Source organism: Lampetra planeri, chromosome 36 (assembly GCF_965212315.1).
Source record: "Lampetra planeri chromosome 36, kcLamPlan1.2.h2, whole genome shotgun sequence".
Taxonomy (NCBI): Eukaryota; Metazoa; Chordata; class Hyperoartia; order Petromyzontiformes; family Petromyzontidae; genus Lampetra; species Lampetra planeri.
The window spans coordinates 458,016-475,847 of NC_136142.1; the positions used below are offsets into that span (position 1 = coordinate 458,016).

Sequence of the window (17,832 nt, forward strand, 5' to 3'; positions counted from 1 at the left end):
CGTTCAGCCACACAGCCAGATATATTCGGACAGACTATACACACATACGATGCGACGCGCAGCCTGATAGATACACAATAAACAAAGACACGCACACAATGAAACAGATCCACGCCGCACAGTTACACATGAGACAGATACAAAGATCCCCCGTGAAGCCTTAACAGACTTTTGGGACAAGTGCTGTTAGCGAGCACCTAAGAAGGCCAGAACGGTACACGAAGGAGTGGGTGGCCAGCACCACGCCCGGCCGCCTTTGTCTCTCCAGTGGCGATATTTACACACCAAGTATTCATTTGGGGCTGAGTCGACCTAGGGGAGGCCCATGACCTTATCAGATAATCGTCACCGGTGTTGGCCGTGAGCGGGAATCGAACTCGGGTCGCCGGCTTCGTAGCGCAGCGTAGCGGTAACTACACGACACACACAGTGAGACACAGTGAGACACACACGCAGTGACACACACACACAGTGAGACACAGTGAGACACACACACAGTGAGACGCAGTGACACACACGCAGTGACACACACACACAGTGATACACAGTGAGACACACACACAGTGAGACGCAGTGACACACACGCAGTGACACACACAGTGAGACACAGTGAGACACACACGCAGTGACACACACACACAGTGAGACACAGTGAGACACACACAGTGAGACGCAGTGACACACACGCAGTGACACACACGCAGTGACACACACACACAGTGACACACACACACAGTGACACACACTGAGACACACAGTGAGACACACAACAGTCAGATTCACACCCACGCAGGGGGGGGGGGGTGGGATGGAGGGGTGGGGGGGGTAGGAGGGGTGGGGAGGGGGTAGGATGGGTGGGGGGGGTAGGAGGGGTGGGGGGGGTAGGAGGGGTGGGGGGGATGGAGGGGTGGGGGGGATGGAGGGGTGGGGGGGGTAGGAGGGGTGGGGAGGGGGTAGGATGGGTGGGGGGGGGTAGGAGGGGTGGGGGGGGTAGGAGGGGTGGGGGGGTAGGAGGGGTGGGGGGGGGTAGGAGGGGTGGGGAGGGGGTAGGATGGGTGGGGGGGGGTAGGAGGGGTGGGGGCGGTAGGAGGGGTGGGGGGGGGTAGGAGGGGTGGGGGGGATGGAGGGGAGGGGTGGAGGGGTGGGGGGGGTTGCGCTGTTGCCCCGAGGCGCCTCCTCCTCCTCCGCCCCTCGCCCTCCCCGCCCTCATCAGCGGCTCAGTCCGCGTCTCATCCCGCGCGTCTCCGCTGCTGCCGCTACCGCCGCCGCTGCTGCTGCTGCTGTTGTTGTTGTCTCTGTGCTGTCCCCCGTGTCCCCGCCGCGTGTCTCCGTGTCCCGCCTCCGCCTCTCGCTCGCCATGGCCACGGACGAGTTGGCGGGGAAGCTGCAGCGGCGCCTCGACCGTGAGGAGGATGGCGGCGGCAAGGAGGAGGGGGGGGAGCAGGAGGGGGGGAAGCCGTGCGAGGCGGCGCGGCCCTCGGCGCGAGCCTTCAACCCCTACTCGGACTTCAAGGAGTTCTCGCGGAAGCAGATCAAGGACATGGAAAGCATGTTCAAGCAGTAGGAGACACACGCACACCTACACACACACACTCAACCTACACGCACACCTACACACACCCTCAGACTCCACCTACACCTACACGCACCTCCACCTACACACCTCAACCTACACACACCTCAACCTACACACACCTCAACCTACACACACCTTCACCTACACACACCTCAACCTACACACACCTTCACCTACACACTAAAACCTACACACACCTTCACCTACACACACCTCCACCTACACACACCTCCACCTACACACACCTACACGCACCTGAACTTACACACACATACACACACCTACACACACCTCAACCTACACACACCTTCACCTACACACACCTTCACCTACACACACCTACACACACCTCCACCTACACACACCTACACGCACCTCAACTTACACACACCTACACACACCTCAACTTACACACACCTATACACACCTACACACACCTCAACTTACACACACCTTCACCTACACACACCTCCACCTACACACACCTACACACATTTACATAAACCTCCATGAATATACATACACCTTCATAAACCTCCACCTGCACACACCTCTACACACACCTACACACACCTCCACCTACACACACCTCTACACACACCTCGGTAGAACCGTGCTGCACATGTAGACACGAACCTGGATACCAGAGTATGCCTCACAACACCCAGATGGACCCAGATGCGCCTCGATAAACCTACGTGGAATGTGAAACACATCAACCTCGACACACCTACAGGCACCTCCACACGGCTCGCAGTACCCACACACGGCTTTCTGTACCCCCACACGGCTTGATGTACCCCCACACGGCTTGATGTACCCCCACACGGCTCGGGGGGTTGGTGGAGCAGGCCGACGTTGTGGAAGTCGCTTCCCCGAGCGAGGCTCGTCAGGAAACGGCAGTGCAGGGACTGTGGGACTTCTCCTCCATCTGTCTCTGACTCGCTGTGAACTCCTCCGTCTGTCTCTGTGAACTCCTTCGTCTGTCTCTGACTCGCTGTGAACTCCTCCGTCTGTCTCTGTGAACTCCTCCGTCTGTCTCTGACTCGCTGTGAACTCCTCCGTCTGTCTCTGTGAACTCCTTCGTCTGTCTCTGACTCGCTGTGAACTCCTCCGTCTGTCTCTGTGAACTCCTTCGTCTGTCTCTGTGAACTCCTCCGTCTGTCTCTGTCTGCGGCTTGAGGCCGCATTGCCCTCTCGCCTTCGGGGTGCTCCGTTTTACGTCCGCACGTGAACACTCAGTAATGGGCGGATAACGCCTCCATACAGAGAGGATCGCAGAGCTTTGTATGGAATCCGGTGCCGGCTTCCCGTGTCTCGAGTCGATCTCTCATCGAGAGTGGGCGAGTGCCTTGCGGCGGCACATCGCAAGTTGCCATGATACCTGTACTGTACATACAGTACACAGGATGTAACGACCTGTACGCAGCAAGGCGCTACCATACGCCTCCAAAACCACAAACATCCTCATGGCCGGACACACATCCAACCCGATTTACCTCCATTGCAACTTCTTTATTTTAGTCTCACACCCGCCATAGAAACGTGGAATTTCCACCACTGACTCCAAGGTTGTAAGCAGGAGAAGAGCACACATTCAATGCTCATTTGAGTGAGAAATCACTTCAACTTTTTATTTGATATCACACCACAGCAGGATACACCGCGACTCACCACACCACACCAGGACAGACTATCCCACACCTCACCACACCACACCAGGGCACACCTCACCACACCTCCCCACCCCTCCCCACACCTCACCACACCAGGACACACCTCACCACACCTCACCACACCACACCTCCGTGCAGCTCAGGGAACTGGCTGCACTGCTTTCACCCTGATGCTGCTGCTGGCACACGCGACATGCAGCCTGATGCTGCACACGTGACATGCAGCCTGCTGCTGCTGCTGCCACTCCGTACAACGTCGTGCAGCAACAGCTGCTGCTGCTGAACCCCGCAATGAGTGAGTGTACAGCCAGCCCCCACGTATGTATGTTGAACTTCTTTCGCACCGTACGTGCTAATCGGAGGTGCGGAAGGACAACAAACTAAACAGAAAAATGCGCAGTTCCCAGGAGCGTTATTAACGCCTGCCGACCGTTAGTAGCTGTTCAACAACTTGCGGCGGGAGAGGAGAGCGGCGGTGTCGCGTTACCGCTGACAGATCGCGCGCGCCCGAGCGTGGAGGGTGCGCGCCGGGTCCCTGCCTCCTGCCAGCCGAGCGTGGAGAAACCCCTCCACGAGACGATTCTTGTCCAGCGACCCACGTCCGAGGACAGAGGCGTGTTTCTGTTTCACCAAAGTGCCGGCGCGTTTGCACCAAACAAGCCGTGGCCTGGTTTCACCCGGGTCTGTCGACGTCGGCGACCCAGAACATATTCGCACACACTCCAGTACACGGCATCCAGTCTAGCACTCGTCGCGAAGGCTTTGGCTACAACTGGTCAGAATCAGAATATTTACACTGGATAAATCCGATGAGCTATAAAGCTCGTTTTCACAAATGTCCAGTCGTGTTCACGTGCCACCTCCAGTTTTACAACAGTGACAGGAAGAACAAAATGTCACGCTCTGGGTAAAACATTAAAAGTTTGCCTGTCCCTTTGGCCGTCACACAGCGTTTACTTTTATTGGTGGTTCTGCGTCACAAGTGGAGCTCGCACATTCTGTTGTTGGAATTCGGCTTAACCTTTCTGGACTTGGCCACCACACTTTGCTGAGGAGGTGGTGTTTAATATACCGCGGCAGGGCGACAATAGACTCTGTGACACCCCCTGCATGTCAACCCCAAAGGGCTCATCGGTGAGACCTCTTCTGGAAGGGAAAGCCATGAAACCCACGATACAGGGAGAACCCCAATAAATTGAGGGAATCCCGAGAAACCGAGGCACAGAAACATTTAAGTGTCAGACAGGCAGCTGCCATTCAACTGCAATAGGGCTGGCTGATGGTGAGATTTACAACAGGTAAACAACACACAAAGTGAGAACCCACCGCACGGTCTGTGAGACGCTCATCATTGTGACAAGCCCCGAGTCTCGTGCATAGTCTTGACGTGCATGCACCCCAGCCGGGATCGGAGCTTGGAGTCTGCTTCTCCGTTAGCCAAGCTGCCCTGAGTGTGCAGGAAGCACATGTCGTGTCTTGCGCAAATGGACACGTGCAGGAGTAGTACCTCATTGAGCAATAACACTGTGCAAGCATTCCATCCGATCCATCATTGTTGACAGTACAAATTGCAACAGTGTATACAACGCGTTTCCCGTTGAGCTAAGTTCTTATTTTTAAATCCGTACATTATTTTTTTTCTCCAGCAAGTTGAGTGCTTTGTGTAGTTTCCTGCCACCCGTGTGGTTTCTGCGCACAAGGTCCTGGCCTCATCAGACGCCACCACAGACCAGGCCACGCGCAAGCTGGCGTGGGCAACTGTACTTCACTTCTAATTCGTGCACGCCCACGGCGGTTTCGGGATTTGTATTTATTTTTTATCGAGGTTTCAGGTTTTCACATTTGCTTCTGCGATGTCGCATTCTCGTGGCTGGAGAGGCCGGACAGCCCTCGGCATGCCCAGACTCGGCGTCGTGTCACGGAAGCCGAGGCAGGGGGGCACCTGCCGAGTGCTCGGAGAGGCGACTGCTTGGGAATGCCGAGTGCTGCTTGTGCAGTGAGACGACGCCAACTCCATCCGTGCGGAGCTTTTAATGCTACCTCCTAATATGCAGAGGGTTTATTCCAGGTACTCCGGTTTACTCCCACATCCCAATCTTGGGAACGGGCAAACAACCCGATGTAGCAGGACCCTCCTGAGGAACACTGCGTTGAGACTCGGTGAAGCTGTCCCATGCAGAGGATGATTTTAAATGAAAACATGAGCACGTAATGTGCACTTGATTATAAGGCATGTTGCATGCTACTCTGTGCCATTTTCCATCACCGTGAGCAGCCGTGATCGATCCATTGCTAAATGATGGCATCCGCAAGCACCTGCCATCTCTCACGATCTTGGAATGCAACGATCCGTCCAGTACCTGCACGCGACGTTACACACGCAACACTCGGACAGTGGTGGTCTAATCTACCCTGTGCAATGTCCTGTAACTAACACACTAGATGTCAGGATTGTGATAGCAGATCCATTTGCTCCGAGGTCGTGGCACCACAGTAGCAGCAGCGTCACCGGGTATGTTGTTATTGTAGCGCAGTGGGACCCATCCCATCTGGACCCGAGGACACCGCCAAAACATTGTGCAGACGAACGCGCGTCAACAACATACAATAACAATTAACTGGCTTTTTCGCGACTAATCTAAATAAGTTGTGTAATGGGAAGTAAATCGTATTTTGTGAAAGACGTCGTATCTGCCCCAGTTCCGGCACAGCACTCGTTGCGATGATTGGGGGCGAGTGTTGGCCGAGCTGCGGTTGCTTAAGTGCGGAGCACCGTCTTGGCTCTCCGAATGCTTCTGACCGCAGCTTCTTTTTTTCACGTGTTTCAGTAATGGTCACAAGTGCCTCTCGCAATGACCGTCCCTGCGTCGCTAATACACACACCGCTCGTGTTAGGGAGGGGGGGGGGTCGCAGGCACTCTGTGGGCTCTCACCTGGTTGAAAGGAATGTAATCGTTATCGAATCAGTTTTAGACTTTGTAAGAACTTCACACGCACAGACATGCTCCTTTTGTGACGGTGACATTGGCACGTCTGCCTAAATCAGGCGGCTTGGGTACGAGCTTGCGCTGTAACCCAAATTACTTCCGTGGCTTGATGCAAATGTGAACAGCAGAGTTTAAATGCAGCAGATTAGCGATGCAACATTTAATTAATTGTGCGAACTCAACACACTCACCATGGCGAAGACCAGTTTTACAGGGTTCTAGAAATATACAACTGTGTAACGGTGTTTATGCAACAGACTTGCGCAAGAGACAAAACAATTAAGTATTTGTATTACTTGCGCTGAAGGTTGAATAAGAGATTCAGTTCCCTGTTGCCTGCATCGACTATGACCGCAGTGCACGACAATCTGCCAGCTTAAGTCACAAGGAAGCATCGTATTCTTAACAACGGTCTCTGTTACTACCCAGAGGCGAGGATTTTTACAGTCGTTCTCCTCTGGATAGACTTATCCCCATCCTATGAATGAGGAATGTCCACCACTGGCTCAGGGCTAGAAACAGAAGGTGAGCACCAATGCTCACGTGAGCAGGTAAAGGGTGCTTTATGACTTCGTCGCTCATTTTCCGAGCTGTCCGGCCTACGGAATGAGGAGGCACCCACCGCATGCGCCCATCGTCTGGTGCCGGCTTCGCGTTTACGATGACACCGTAACGCCTGGGCCGAGTGGCGTGCGTGAGCCTCGCTGTGGCTGTGACTCCGCACGCGGACTGTGACGCATTCACTTGTGCGGTTGTATCAGGCAATGTGTGTGCCACGGAGTGGCACGGCAATGCATGGAACGGAAAACGCTGGAAAGAACCGGCGCGGACCGGCTTCGCCATGGCCAGGGGACGGCGAGGAACGCGTTTAATTCCCACGCTCCGTAACGAGCGCCGGTCTCTGCTCTGAATGTAAATGAACGGCGCAGCCTGGGAGAGGGAGTTGGACAAGGGCCGGTGCAGAGAGGTAGTCACTGATGCATTTAGACAGTGCCTGTATGGTGACTGGCAAAGACTGGTAGTGACTGGTGCAGGCAGTCAGTGGCTAGTAGAGAAAGACGATGGATGCCTATAGAGGTAGGCAGGCGAGTGCAATCAGACAGTGACTGGTGCAATCAGGCAGTGGCTGGTGCAATCAGGCAGTCTGTGGCACAGAGCGGCAGGTAGTGGCTGGTGAAGGGATGACATTCACAGTACTCGTGGATTACAATTACTGTATAGGTTCCTTAAAATCAGCACGAGCATATTTGCAGACCTCGCTACCACCCACGCTTGGCCATCGGCATTGGTAGACACGGACCGGCAGATTTGTTCCTGCGTGTCCCTGCTCGCAGTCGGACTGGGTGTGAGAGTACTAACACAAAGGTCCCCCATATAGCCTTTTAACACTTTTAGGGCAAGTGCTGTTAACGGGAACCTATGAGGCCATCACGGCACACCCATGAGGGAGGTGGCCAGCAACAAGTCCAGCCGCCTTTGTCTCCCCAGTGTTGATGTTTACACGCCACACCAGGTACTTATTTAAGACTCGGTCAACCGAGGGGAGGTCCAGGCCCGGTTCAGATATTTATCACCGATGTTGGCCGGGTTCATAAAGCGGTGCGCTAACCACTGTGCCACCGCTGCCTCGGACAGACACCTCGACACACGGTGACGCACGCCTGACGCACACGTGTGGAGAGGCGCTCGCGCGTGCCAGAGGCAGCCCCCGAATACCGGGGGAAGCCCAGGCGGCGGCGAGGTTAGCGGGGAGCGCCGCGTGTTAGCGGGGAGCGACGCGTGTTAGCGGGGAGCGACGCGTGTTAGCGGGGAGCGATGCGCGCTGCCTGCTGATGAGACGGGGCTGGGGCGACGTGACGCAGTCGTCCTCGCCGCTCGCCCGGCACTGTGAGCCGGCTGCTGATGACCGCCGTGCACAGCAATCCTGTGTATACAGCTGCGTCTCTTCACCCCTGTGTATAGGAATAGCAATGCAGCTCTCACCTACGTGAATAGGAATAGCATGGCAGCTCTGGCCGTGAATAACAATTAACAAAAGCATTCCAAATCGCACCTGCATGAATAGAAATAGCAATGCTTTCTCACCGTGAATAGCAAAAGCATTCCAACTTTCACCTGCGCGGGTATAAATATCAACGCACCTCTCGCCTACGCGAATAGGAATAACACGCAGTTGCCGGCAATAGTGTCAATCGTCACCGTGCGTAAGGGCAGTCTGGTGGAGGGAAGAACGGGGAGGACTGGGAGGTGGACTGGCAACTCCACCGTCGCACGTCCCGGCACCGACAGCATCGAGCGGCCACGACGCACGCACAACGCAGCCGGAGCGTACGGGGGTGGGTGGTGGACGCGACTCTGCTGGCCGTGCGAAGGAGACCCCCTCTGCTCAGAGTTTTGCATCAGTTGCCAAGCGCAGCCCAAAAGCCAGCAACCGAGAGCCTTGCTGATATAGTAGCAGAATTTATCAGGTGTATTGAGCTAAGCAAGTTGGTTTATTGTAACTCGGAAAAGCGACAAAGGGAGGGAGTTACAGAATTTAAAAGCTAAGCAGCCTGACGAAGGGAACTAGAGAAATGTGGTGATTGAACTCTGTATGGATGAGAGAAAACGGTCAATCTGGTTAAATGAGTCCTTGACAATAGTGGAGGTAATCAAGCCGTGAAGTTCGTGGGGAACAGCGACTGTGGTAATACCGATTAAAACAATGACCAAGAAGCGGCTGAATAAGGGCGAGTGTCTGGAGTGAATCGAAGCATCGGTCAGCGAAGCTGCTCCGAATTGTCCCCTGTCAACGTGAACCTCGACAGAGACCATGGAGTCGCTAAGCGTGAGAGCCGCCATCGTCCCACGTGGGAGCCTGGGTCACTGGGCATCACCTCCCGCGCTGCTCGGTCGCCCAAAGTACACCGCGGTGTTTGTTGAAGGTAGGAGGATCGCACTTCCTCCTCCTCCTCAATGTGGCAGGCGCTGAATGCCCCTTTTCATTTCTGTGTTGGCTGAACGGAATAAAGAACTCGACTGAGAATAAGGAAGCTCATAGTCGTTTTGTGTAATGGGAAGAAGTGGGGGGTTTTGTTCTGGGAAATGTCTCTTGCAAAACCACAATGGTCATGTGCCCACACCACTCGCTCCGTCTGTAAAGAGTTCTTGCGAAACCGTCGGAGTGGTAAGTGGCGAGAGGAACTTCTGGTTACCCAAAAACCCCTTTCCACGAAGCAGGTGGCGTGCACAGTAGTGGGAGCGGTGTAGTCTCTTAATTTTATTGATAACAATTCATCTTTGAAAATCCCTTGAGGTGGAACATCTCGTTTGCAAGGGTGTCCAGGGTGTTGATCGACACACACGTAGCAAACGCGTAATATACCCGATCGCTTCTGTCCCGCCTAGTCACTGTGGTCTCCCGCGGTCCAGCGGACTTCATCCACGTGCTCGCCACGCTTCCCAGCCGCCGTCTCTGTAGCAGATGATCGTAGTCAGGGGCTGCCTGCGTGGCCGGTATCGTGACGCTACCTGGATTCGAACTCGGGTGCTTGGCACTGCTGGCTCTTCGTCTCGGATACCGTTTGAGCCCTCTGAACCACCCAAGCTGTCCTATGTCCAGCCTGAACCATAGGAATGCGGAGTTGCCATCACTAGCTCAGAGCTGTAACCGAGAGATGAGCACCAGTGCCTGGATGCTCGTGTGAGCAGCACATGGCTTTCACACCGAGTCGCCTGACAGACTCGAGAGCCCACGTTGAGCCGCACGCGTTCAACAGCTCCACGGTGATTCCGTATCAAACGCATCGCTGTGCTTGACGCAGTAAGCTGGCAGTGCGCTGTTGCAAGGAGCGTGTTTGATTAAATGCGTCGAGCTGACTGTGGTTAGGCCCGTGCCTCCTATGGTCCAAGGTTACATCGTGTGCAGGATTTGTGATGTGAGTTTCTGAAAGTTGATCGAGTACAGAATTGACACAAACGCTCTTTACTGATGCCGCCATAACATTATTTACGGTCCCGACGCTCTGCCCTTATGAGCACGACGCATTCATACACGTCGATAGCGATGATTCAGGGACCACTTGTGTCTGTCGCACAGAAGGGACTGGAGGCGGTGGTTGGCCACGGACTTTCTCTACGGGGGTGGAAAAAAAAATTATTCGGCTGCCAGTGCCAGGAAAACACGCTGCCGAGAATTATCGACGGAGTGGGCGATGATTAACAGCCGTGAGCCCTGACCGATGCCTCGGCGTGAGAACGTCTCTCCTCACGGAGCGTTGTTCTGCACAAAGGCTGCCCTTTCGCTGGCCGCCCCTGCCAAGCGCGGCCACCGACGGGCACCGAGCGCCGTGGCATTCATCGCCGAATGCCCCGACGCTGGCGCGGCCCCCACCGCCTCCGCCGGCATCTCGCCCCCGCACGGGCGCGTGGATCCTGGCACGGGTATCGATCGCCCATGAGGGCCGAAGGTCGCTTCCCACTTGGCGTGTCGCTTCCACCCCTTTTTTCGGCTCCCCAGTCAGATAATGAGCCGAACGCTATTTCTCTTAAAGCGCACCGTGAGAACCAAGGCAGCCTGGAGATGGCGCGCGTCGAGTGCCAATTTACTCCAAAGGTGGTCAGGGCAGGTGCTAAGGGCGTGTCCGGATGCGGGTCTCACAATCCCGCTCGATCACGGCGCAGAACGGTTTTGGTTGCGGCCGTGATGTCCTGCACATGACCACGCCGGGGCGTGTCCGTAACATCGCGTCCCACCTTCCGTCCCTTGCTCGCGTACAGTGAGAGGGGGCGTTGAGCGAGGAGTCCGGCCAGGCGAGGGCTCGCCGGAGCCAATCTGTGAATCGCGCATCCGAGCTCGCAACGAGCACTCGTCCTGTAAACGCTTCCCCTGGGCTCCCGCGCTGCCTCCTCACTGCCCAGATCACGTGCGCGCTGCATTGGGGGCAGCGTGTTCACCAGCTGCTGCTACTGCAGGTGCTGTCTTGAGGGCAGAGGGAGCTCTCCCGTTCTTAAGTTGGGACGGGGTCTGAGAGCAAGAGCGTGGTGCGAGAAGGGCCCGAGAGGCACGAGCGCAGCCTGGGCGCTCGCCACGGTGGCGCTGCACCTCGGGTTAGCACGGTTGGCCACGTACGCTGTGAAAGTATTTCAATGTACATTCATACAAAGCTGTCTTTTATTGAGCCAGCCACATATGAAGAATTACAGAGCTTGCGCAATTATCGTAGATTTAGTATTATCCCCTAATGCTGCATGGGTCTTCTCTGGTTACTCTGGTTTCCTTCCACATGGACACTCATTCATGGAGTTTGCCGAACGTCGCAGTGTAGGACCTCAGAGCTTGGACATTTACATCACCAGATGTGGCAGCCTTCCCGCCTGCCTCTGGCTTTCCGCACAAGCGGCCTTGGTGCGAAAACCGTGCACGTTACAATTCTGCAGCATTTCGAGGCGTGATTGCACGAATGTCGACGCTGTTTAAAAACAAAGTTTAAAATATAGTGTGGCCACCTGTCCGTGATCACCCCGTGACTCGCCGAGTTCCTGCGCGAGGCAGTGCCCGCGACGCCACAGAGGGGTTTAGCCGAGCTCGGGTGTTCATCGTCGTGCATCCGCCGCGTCGCCCCCGCGCGCGGGGCCGGAGCTGGCTCTGCGCCAGCGGCGATGATTCACGCCGACGTGCCAACGGCTCTAACGCGACAGCCAATAACCTCGTCCACTTAGGGGCGCCGTCGATGGGCGGCGGGAGGGCCGGGGGCCGCTCGCTGGCAGTCCAGCCGCACGGCGACGATGCCCCCCACCCTTAACTCGTCGTCGGGGAGGGCAGCGCCGTCTCACTCCGCAGCCTCCCGCGTGCGGAGGAGGAGCAAGGTGACAACTGCGGCCAATGCAGCGAGGAGGCAGCTCCAGGCGTGAAATCAATCGGCGGCGTTTCAACAAAACACAGGAAATGCAGCAAAACGCCGGTACCAACGAGGCGTATGAGAGCGAGAAGTTGGTGCAATTGCTTGTAAGGGGACCTGTGCACCGACGTGACATCCCCGCTGGAACCCTGCAGCTCTTGCAGTGATAGCGAGGCATTGCGTCAGCAATTTGTTCATCACGGGATATTTATTGTAAATGCTTGTGCAGTGCTTTCCATTTATCCTGTAATGCGGTAATTTATTGCTCCGATATTTTTTTTGTTGTCTCTCCTACGATTACTATTTGCTTCATTGCCGTACTTTTATGTTGTGTTATTGCTTTTATCATTTTGGTGACCTGCATCACTCTTGCAAATGAGACTCTATTCGGCTGCCTGGGCTTCTCACCACCGGGTTCCACAACATCAACTCGAACTTGCGTTGCCTCCTTTCCGCCTCTCCTGCTCAGTACTTCGGTGATGGGCATTCTTCTGAAGTCTCTCGCTCGTGCTCTGTCTATCTGTTGACAAACTTTACGTCACTCGCCTCTCTTCGTCTCGCTCTACGAATGTTTCCTGCCAGGCAAAGTGCTTTCATTCATTCTCATCACTCCCCTGGGACTCTTCAGCCACCTCCGAATTCCTCCCCAATCACAACGACTTCCTTTGCGAGTCTCATGGCGCCTACTCGACGCTCCTGGATCTCACAGCAGCTTGCAATGTAGATACATTAAAATGAAAACCAGATAATGATCATTATACATGTAACGAAGCATCGATACATTGATTACAAAAAAATGTTACACTCACAATACATGCACTGATTTGTGTAAGACTGAAGATATAATGTATACAATATTTATGCAAAGGATTCACTGTAACGTCTCTATATCTAAATCAGCTCAAGGCTCCCGTGAATCACGTGCCTTCTTCTGTGTGGCCACCCCCACTCGGAATCCCTCCCCTCTCATCGAGGCCCTGATGCAGCCTCTGCCTCCATATCCTCATCTCTCCTGACCCTTGGCTTCTGTTCTGTTATTTTTCCATTCTTTGTGTGCGTGCGGTGCCCAGATACGACGCGGGGAAGGATGGATTCATCGACATGATGGAACTGAAGCTCATGATGGAGAAACTGGAAGCCCCACAGACCCACCTGAGCCTCAAGAACATGATCAAGGAGGTGGACGAGGACTTTGATGGCAAGCTCAGCTACAGAGAGGTGCCCAGCCCTGACGCACACGCTCACACATGCACCTATGCACACATATGCTCACACACATACCCACATACGCACACACACATAAGCACGCACACGCACGCATCCGTGTGTACAAACGCATGCACGCTCGCACATGCTCGCACACACAAATGCAAGCACACGCACGCTCACGCACATAACAGCTCGTACATCTTATGCTCACGATCCGTGAATGGCATTGTGCAAGAAGGATAATCTTTGGTTTGTGCAAAAGATGCACTGGGTGTTCCATTTTTTTTATGTAGTTTGTTGAGCACACCTCGATAAAAGTTAAAACTGATATGTGGGTAAACACGTTTCTTGAATTGAGCGAGGTTATTGTAATCGCTTGGGAAAGGAGACGGTGGCGCTCACAGCAATGACGGTCTCTGCCACCTGCGTCTCCTCTGCAGTTCCTTCTGATTTTCCGCAAGGCAGCGGCGGGGGAGCTCGCGGATGACAACCCGCTCATGGCGCTCGCTCGCCTCTCAGAGATCGACGTCTCCACCGAGGGCGTCAAGGGCGCCAAGACCTTCTTCGAGGCCAAGGTGCCCCCCGGCCCCCCCCAAACTCTCCGGCCTCCCACCCGTCACCACACACACTCTCGCAGGGCCCGGGGAAAACCCACGATGCACACGAGGAGGGATGGCAGCCGCAGCTCCACGCGGATCGCAGGACCCGTCGCCGCACTGCCACCTGCAGGCCGCGCGCCATGCTCGCAGTCCCACAGCCAGATCAGGGGTCGGCGACCAAATTAACAAGAGCCTTTTTTCGAATTGGGTAAAAAACTCAGTATTTAAAAATCCGCAATGGTAATAAATAACTTATCGAAGGATTCCTTAAAGAGCCACGGGTTGCCGACCCCTCATCCAGGTGCTAGCTACCCAGGCAAAACCCTGGGGAGCTTGCGAGGCCTCCCGGGACGTTCCGTCTGCGGGTGACCGTAGCCCGGTTTTGCGGCGCTGGTCGTGAGTGGCAGCGGCGGCCATCGCCAGGCAAACCGTCGCACCGCACCGCCCCGTTTTGTCTGCCGTGCAGCCGGCGCTGCCTGGTGCCACGGGCAGACGCCGCCATCCCCTTGGCTCGCACGCCGTGCGAGAAGCGACGCTCGGTGGGGCGCAGGCGGGCACCGCCAAGGGGATCGCGTCGGGTCCCTCAGGTGGCAGTACGCGCTAGGAAGCGGTCGGCGATGCGATCAGTCACGATCAGTCACGATCAGACTTGCGTCTCGCGAGCGCTTGTCCCACCCGGCGGGGTTCACGCTCCGAGCCAGCTCCGGCCCTCTGCAGCCTTCGATCTCCATCATTACCTCCGCAATAACGCCGCCGCCGCCGCACGCTCTCACATCCTCCCTCTCTCGTTCCTTCAACTTTCATGGTCTCTCCCCTCTCTCTTTCTTCTGTCTCTCTCTCTCCACTCTCCCTCCTGGCTCTCTCCTCTCTCTGCTGTCTTTCTCTCCTGCCCCCCCCGCCGCCGCCCTCTTGACCCACGCAGGTCGAGGCCATCTCGAAGTCGAACCGCTTCGAAGCGGAGATCAGGGCGGAGCAGGAGGAGAAGAAGCGCGAGGCCGAGGAGAAGAAGCAGCGGCAAGCGGCGTTCAAGGAGCTGCGCTCGGCATTCCGGCCATGAGCGTGCGCTCGGTGCCACCCATACCCCTAACCCCAACTACATCCCCATCTCTTCCTAATCCCATCCTTAACCCCAAACCCAACCCTGTGTCTAACCCCAACCCAATTCTTAGGTCCATCTCTCTCCACCCTCCTTGTCCCACGCATGGCCATCCTCCGCCTATGAACACATACGTTACCATTCATGTGCCCCATGAGCCCGAATATCAAATCTGGTTGGCAGCAGCAGCAGCAGCAGTGTTTTTCATGAAAGTGCCATTGGGAATGGGACTTGGACGCACGGGGGGAGGGATGGGACACGTGGCGGTGGCGAGGGGGATAGGGGACTCCACGGCGTGGCAGGGGGCTGGGACGCGTAGGGAGGCCGTGTAGCCGAGTGCTCCGGCGTGGGCGGACACTGCGAGCGTCGTGACGTGAGACCGAGGGGCGAGGGAGTCGTCTCTGTTTTGGCCGCACCTCTTTTGGGGGTTTTTTAGACAACAGCTGGGAGCCCCAGCCGCTGCTGCTGCCACTGACACCTCCCTTGGTTTATCGCTGTGGCTGCTGTCGAAGCCGCATGCGTCACACGTCGACTATGAATGTTACAACTACGCACTGCATCGCAAACACCGCACCGCCATCGCTTGCCACGCAATGGGCACTGGCCTAAGGGCTCCGTCGGTATACAGTTGCCACCTGGCTGGGTTTGACCCGAACACAAATGCCAATTCCCAGACTGTCCAGGTCAAACCCAGGCAGCACTGTGTTTGGGTGGCAGGAATTGATTTGAACTTTATTGCAGTTACCCGGACAGTGTTGAGAGATCTAGGCCAACTTACAAATATGTGCAGATTTGGTCTCCAGTGAAACGGTGGCAATCCTGTTTCTCTATAAATTATGGACTCATTCCCATACTGGTGAAAATAAATCCTTGGTCAATGCATACAGTGGCAAATTCCCTACCTTGCAATTCCCACCCCCCCCCCCCCGACCACCATCCATAACTCAAGGCCTCGCCACCTCTACGGGAATTGGGTCCTGTGTGTGTCTTGCATTTGTACCCCGGTCTTGAGGTTAGGAGGCAGGGCCGTACCGATCAGCGAGACAATCGTGGGCAAAACGCAACGAGCCAAATTCCTGTGGCACTTGCCAACAAAGATCTCAACCCTTGTAGGTCGGGCTGCTTGAATCTGCATGGCTCTGTTTACGTGAGGTTTGATGTGCATGTGGGTTCCACAGGAGAGCACTCGCATCCACGATTGCCGGGGAGCGGCGGTGTTCGGGGCGCGCTTTGCCCGGCGGTCACCCCCCACCCTGCGCTCAGCTGGGCCCTGCCGCCCACGCCCGCCGCTAAGACGCCGCTCCCGCGTCAGTGCCCACGTTTTGGCCAGTTCAGAACTACCATACCAAATGTTACCTAACGTGCCCTGGTCAGAGTGTGTGAACCCACGCTGGGATTAACAGCAGACCAGATCCGCGAGCCAGTATTCATTCCACTGCGGTGACGTCTGCATCACGTTTTGCGTGGTCTCGTTAAAAATCGGTGCCGCGAGGACAACAGCAGCACAGACGCCGGGGTCCACGTCTGCTTTGAGAGGCGACGCTCACAGCCCCCAGCTAGGGGGCAGTGGTGGGGTGAGTGTTGGGTCGCCACTTCAACAGGACCCCAGTCTCACACCCCGCACTGGACTGGGGTCAGGGTGAGGGTCACGGTTATAATCCGGCATGTGATGATTCATATTCCCCCACCCCACGATTCCACATCACAATCGGGGGTCATGGTAATTTGATTCGGGAATCGGAGTCTGTTAATTTTGTTTCGTCTCGTATTTACAGTTACGTTTGGATTGCTTCTCGTTTGTCATCTCATTCACTTGAACAGCCCCGTTGGGCTCAACGTAACATTTCCAAAACGTTTGTACAAATTATGAATAATCAGTCTGTACATGTACGGCGCTATGCATGTATCGTATAAATCTATTTTATCTGATTGACTATGGAATCGTTGCATGCCTAGTCGGGGTTTATATTCTGTGCCGGGTGTATCCCGGTTGGAGGGGTCCCAGTCTCGAGAATGCGCAGCCCGTCCGCTCGACCACTGCGATGCACGCGGCGCCACGCCGGGTGAGCGGCTCCTCGCGAGCAGGCCGGATCGAGCGTGCGCAAGGCGAGATGACCGTGCGCTGTAAAGGTTCATCGGTGCCCCCACTTGGTGTGCGTGTAACGTGGGTGGCTGCGATGAATGTGGTCTTGGTGATCGTTAAAGAAAATATTCGAATATAATTTTTTGTATGTAAAAATAATAATAAATGTTTATCAATATTGCTCTATGGGTACCGGAAATGGCTGGCGAGAGCCGGGTGTCTCGTGATTCCTTATCAACCGCTCCGGGTCGGGTTTGAGCTTCATCCCATGTCTGCCTCACTTCCCCATCAGCCGCGATGCTACACGTGGATCCCCCCAGGGGTTCGACAGGCCCTGCACGCGCTGCTTGGAAGGACCAGAAACGCCCCGTCCCGACGGGGGTGGCACAGTGCAGGTGGAGCTTCACAAACAGGTGCAGGAAGACGAGAGGCCGCTGAGAAGCCACGCGGCCAACCCAGCGTGACCCCCTGCGGCAGGGTCCTTGTGTTGATGGGCCATGTGCCAGAGGGCTCTGGGAGTGGCCCACCCTGAGGTATGGCCCACCGAAACATAAAGTGGTAGATTAGTGAGAGGAGAGACCTGGAAACCAGATACAGGCCGGTGAGATGAGAGATGAATAAGGGAGAGATTGGAGAGCTATCGACATCCAGGTTCGTGGTCACAAGCACAGATGTTACATGACCCACCAGCGCGTCAGGTTTTTCATGTGGCCTTGGAAAATGTAGC

The 17,832-nt window shown here is 55.6% G+C and overlaps 1 protein-coding gene across 1 annotated transcript; it reads left to right on the top strand.

Moving 5' to 3' along the window:
- Positions 1–1,224: 1,224 nt before the first annotated feature.
- Positions 1,225–17,304, top strand: EFHD2 (EF-hand domain family member D2). Its single transcript, XM_078611290.1, has 4 exons — positions 1,225–1,560; positions 13,189–13,336; positions 13,768–13,902; positions 14,849–17,304. The coding sequence occupies exons 1-4, from the start codon at positions 1,358–1,360 to the stop codon at positions 14,981–14,983; spliced, it is 621 nt and encodes a 206-aa protein (XP_078467416.1). The 5' UTR covers positions 1,225–1,357; the 3' UTR covers positions 14,984–17,304.
- Positions 17,305–17,832: the final 528 nt, after the last annotated feature.

Bases quoted from the DNA above. Each gene is read 5' to 3' on its own strand.
- EFHD2 (XM_078611290.1), top strand. From the start codon at position 1,358: ATGGCCACGGACGAGTTGGCGGGGAAGCTGCAGCGGCGCCTCGACCGT. The intron at 1,561-13,188 runs GTAGGAGACACA...TGCGGTGCCCAG, and splicing joins ATGGAAAGCATGTTCAAGCA to ATACGACGCGGGGAAGGATG. The intron at 13,337-13,767 runs GTGCCCAGCCCT...TCTCCTCTGCAG, and splicing joins GCAAGCTCAGCTACAGAGAG to TTCCTTCTGATTTTCCGCAA.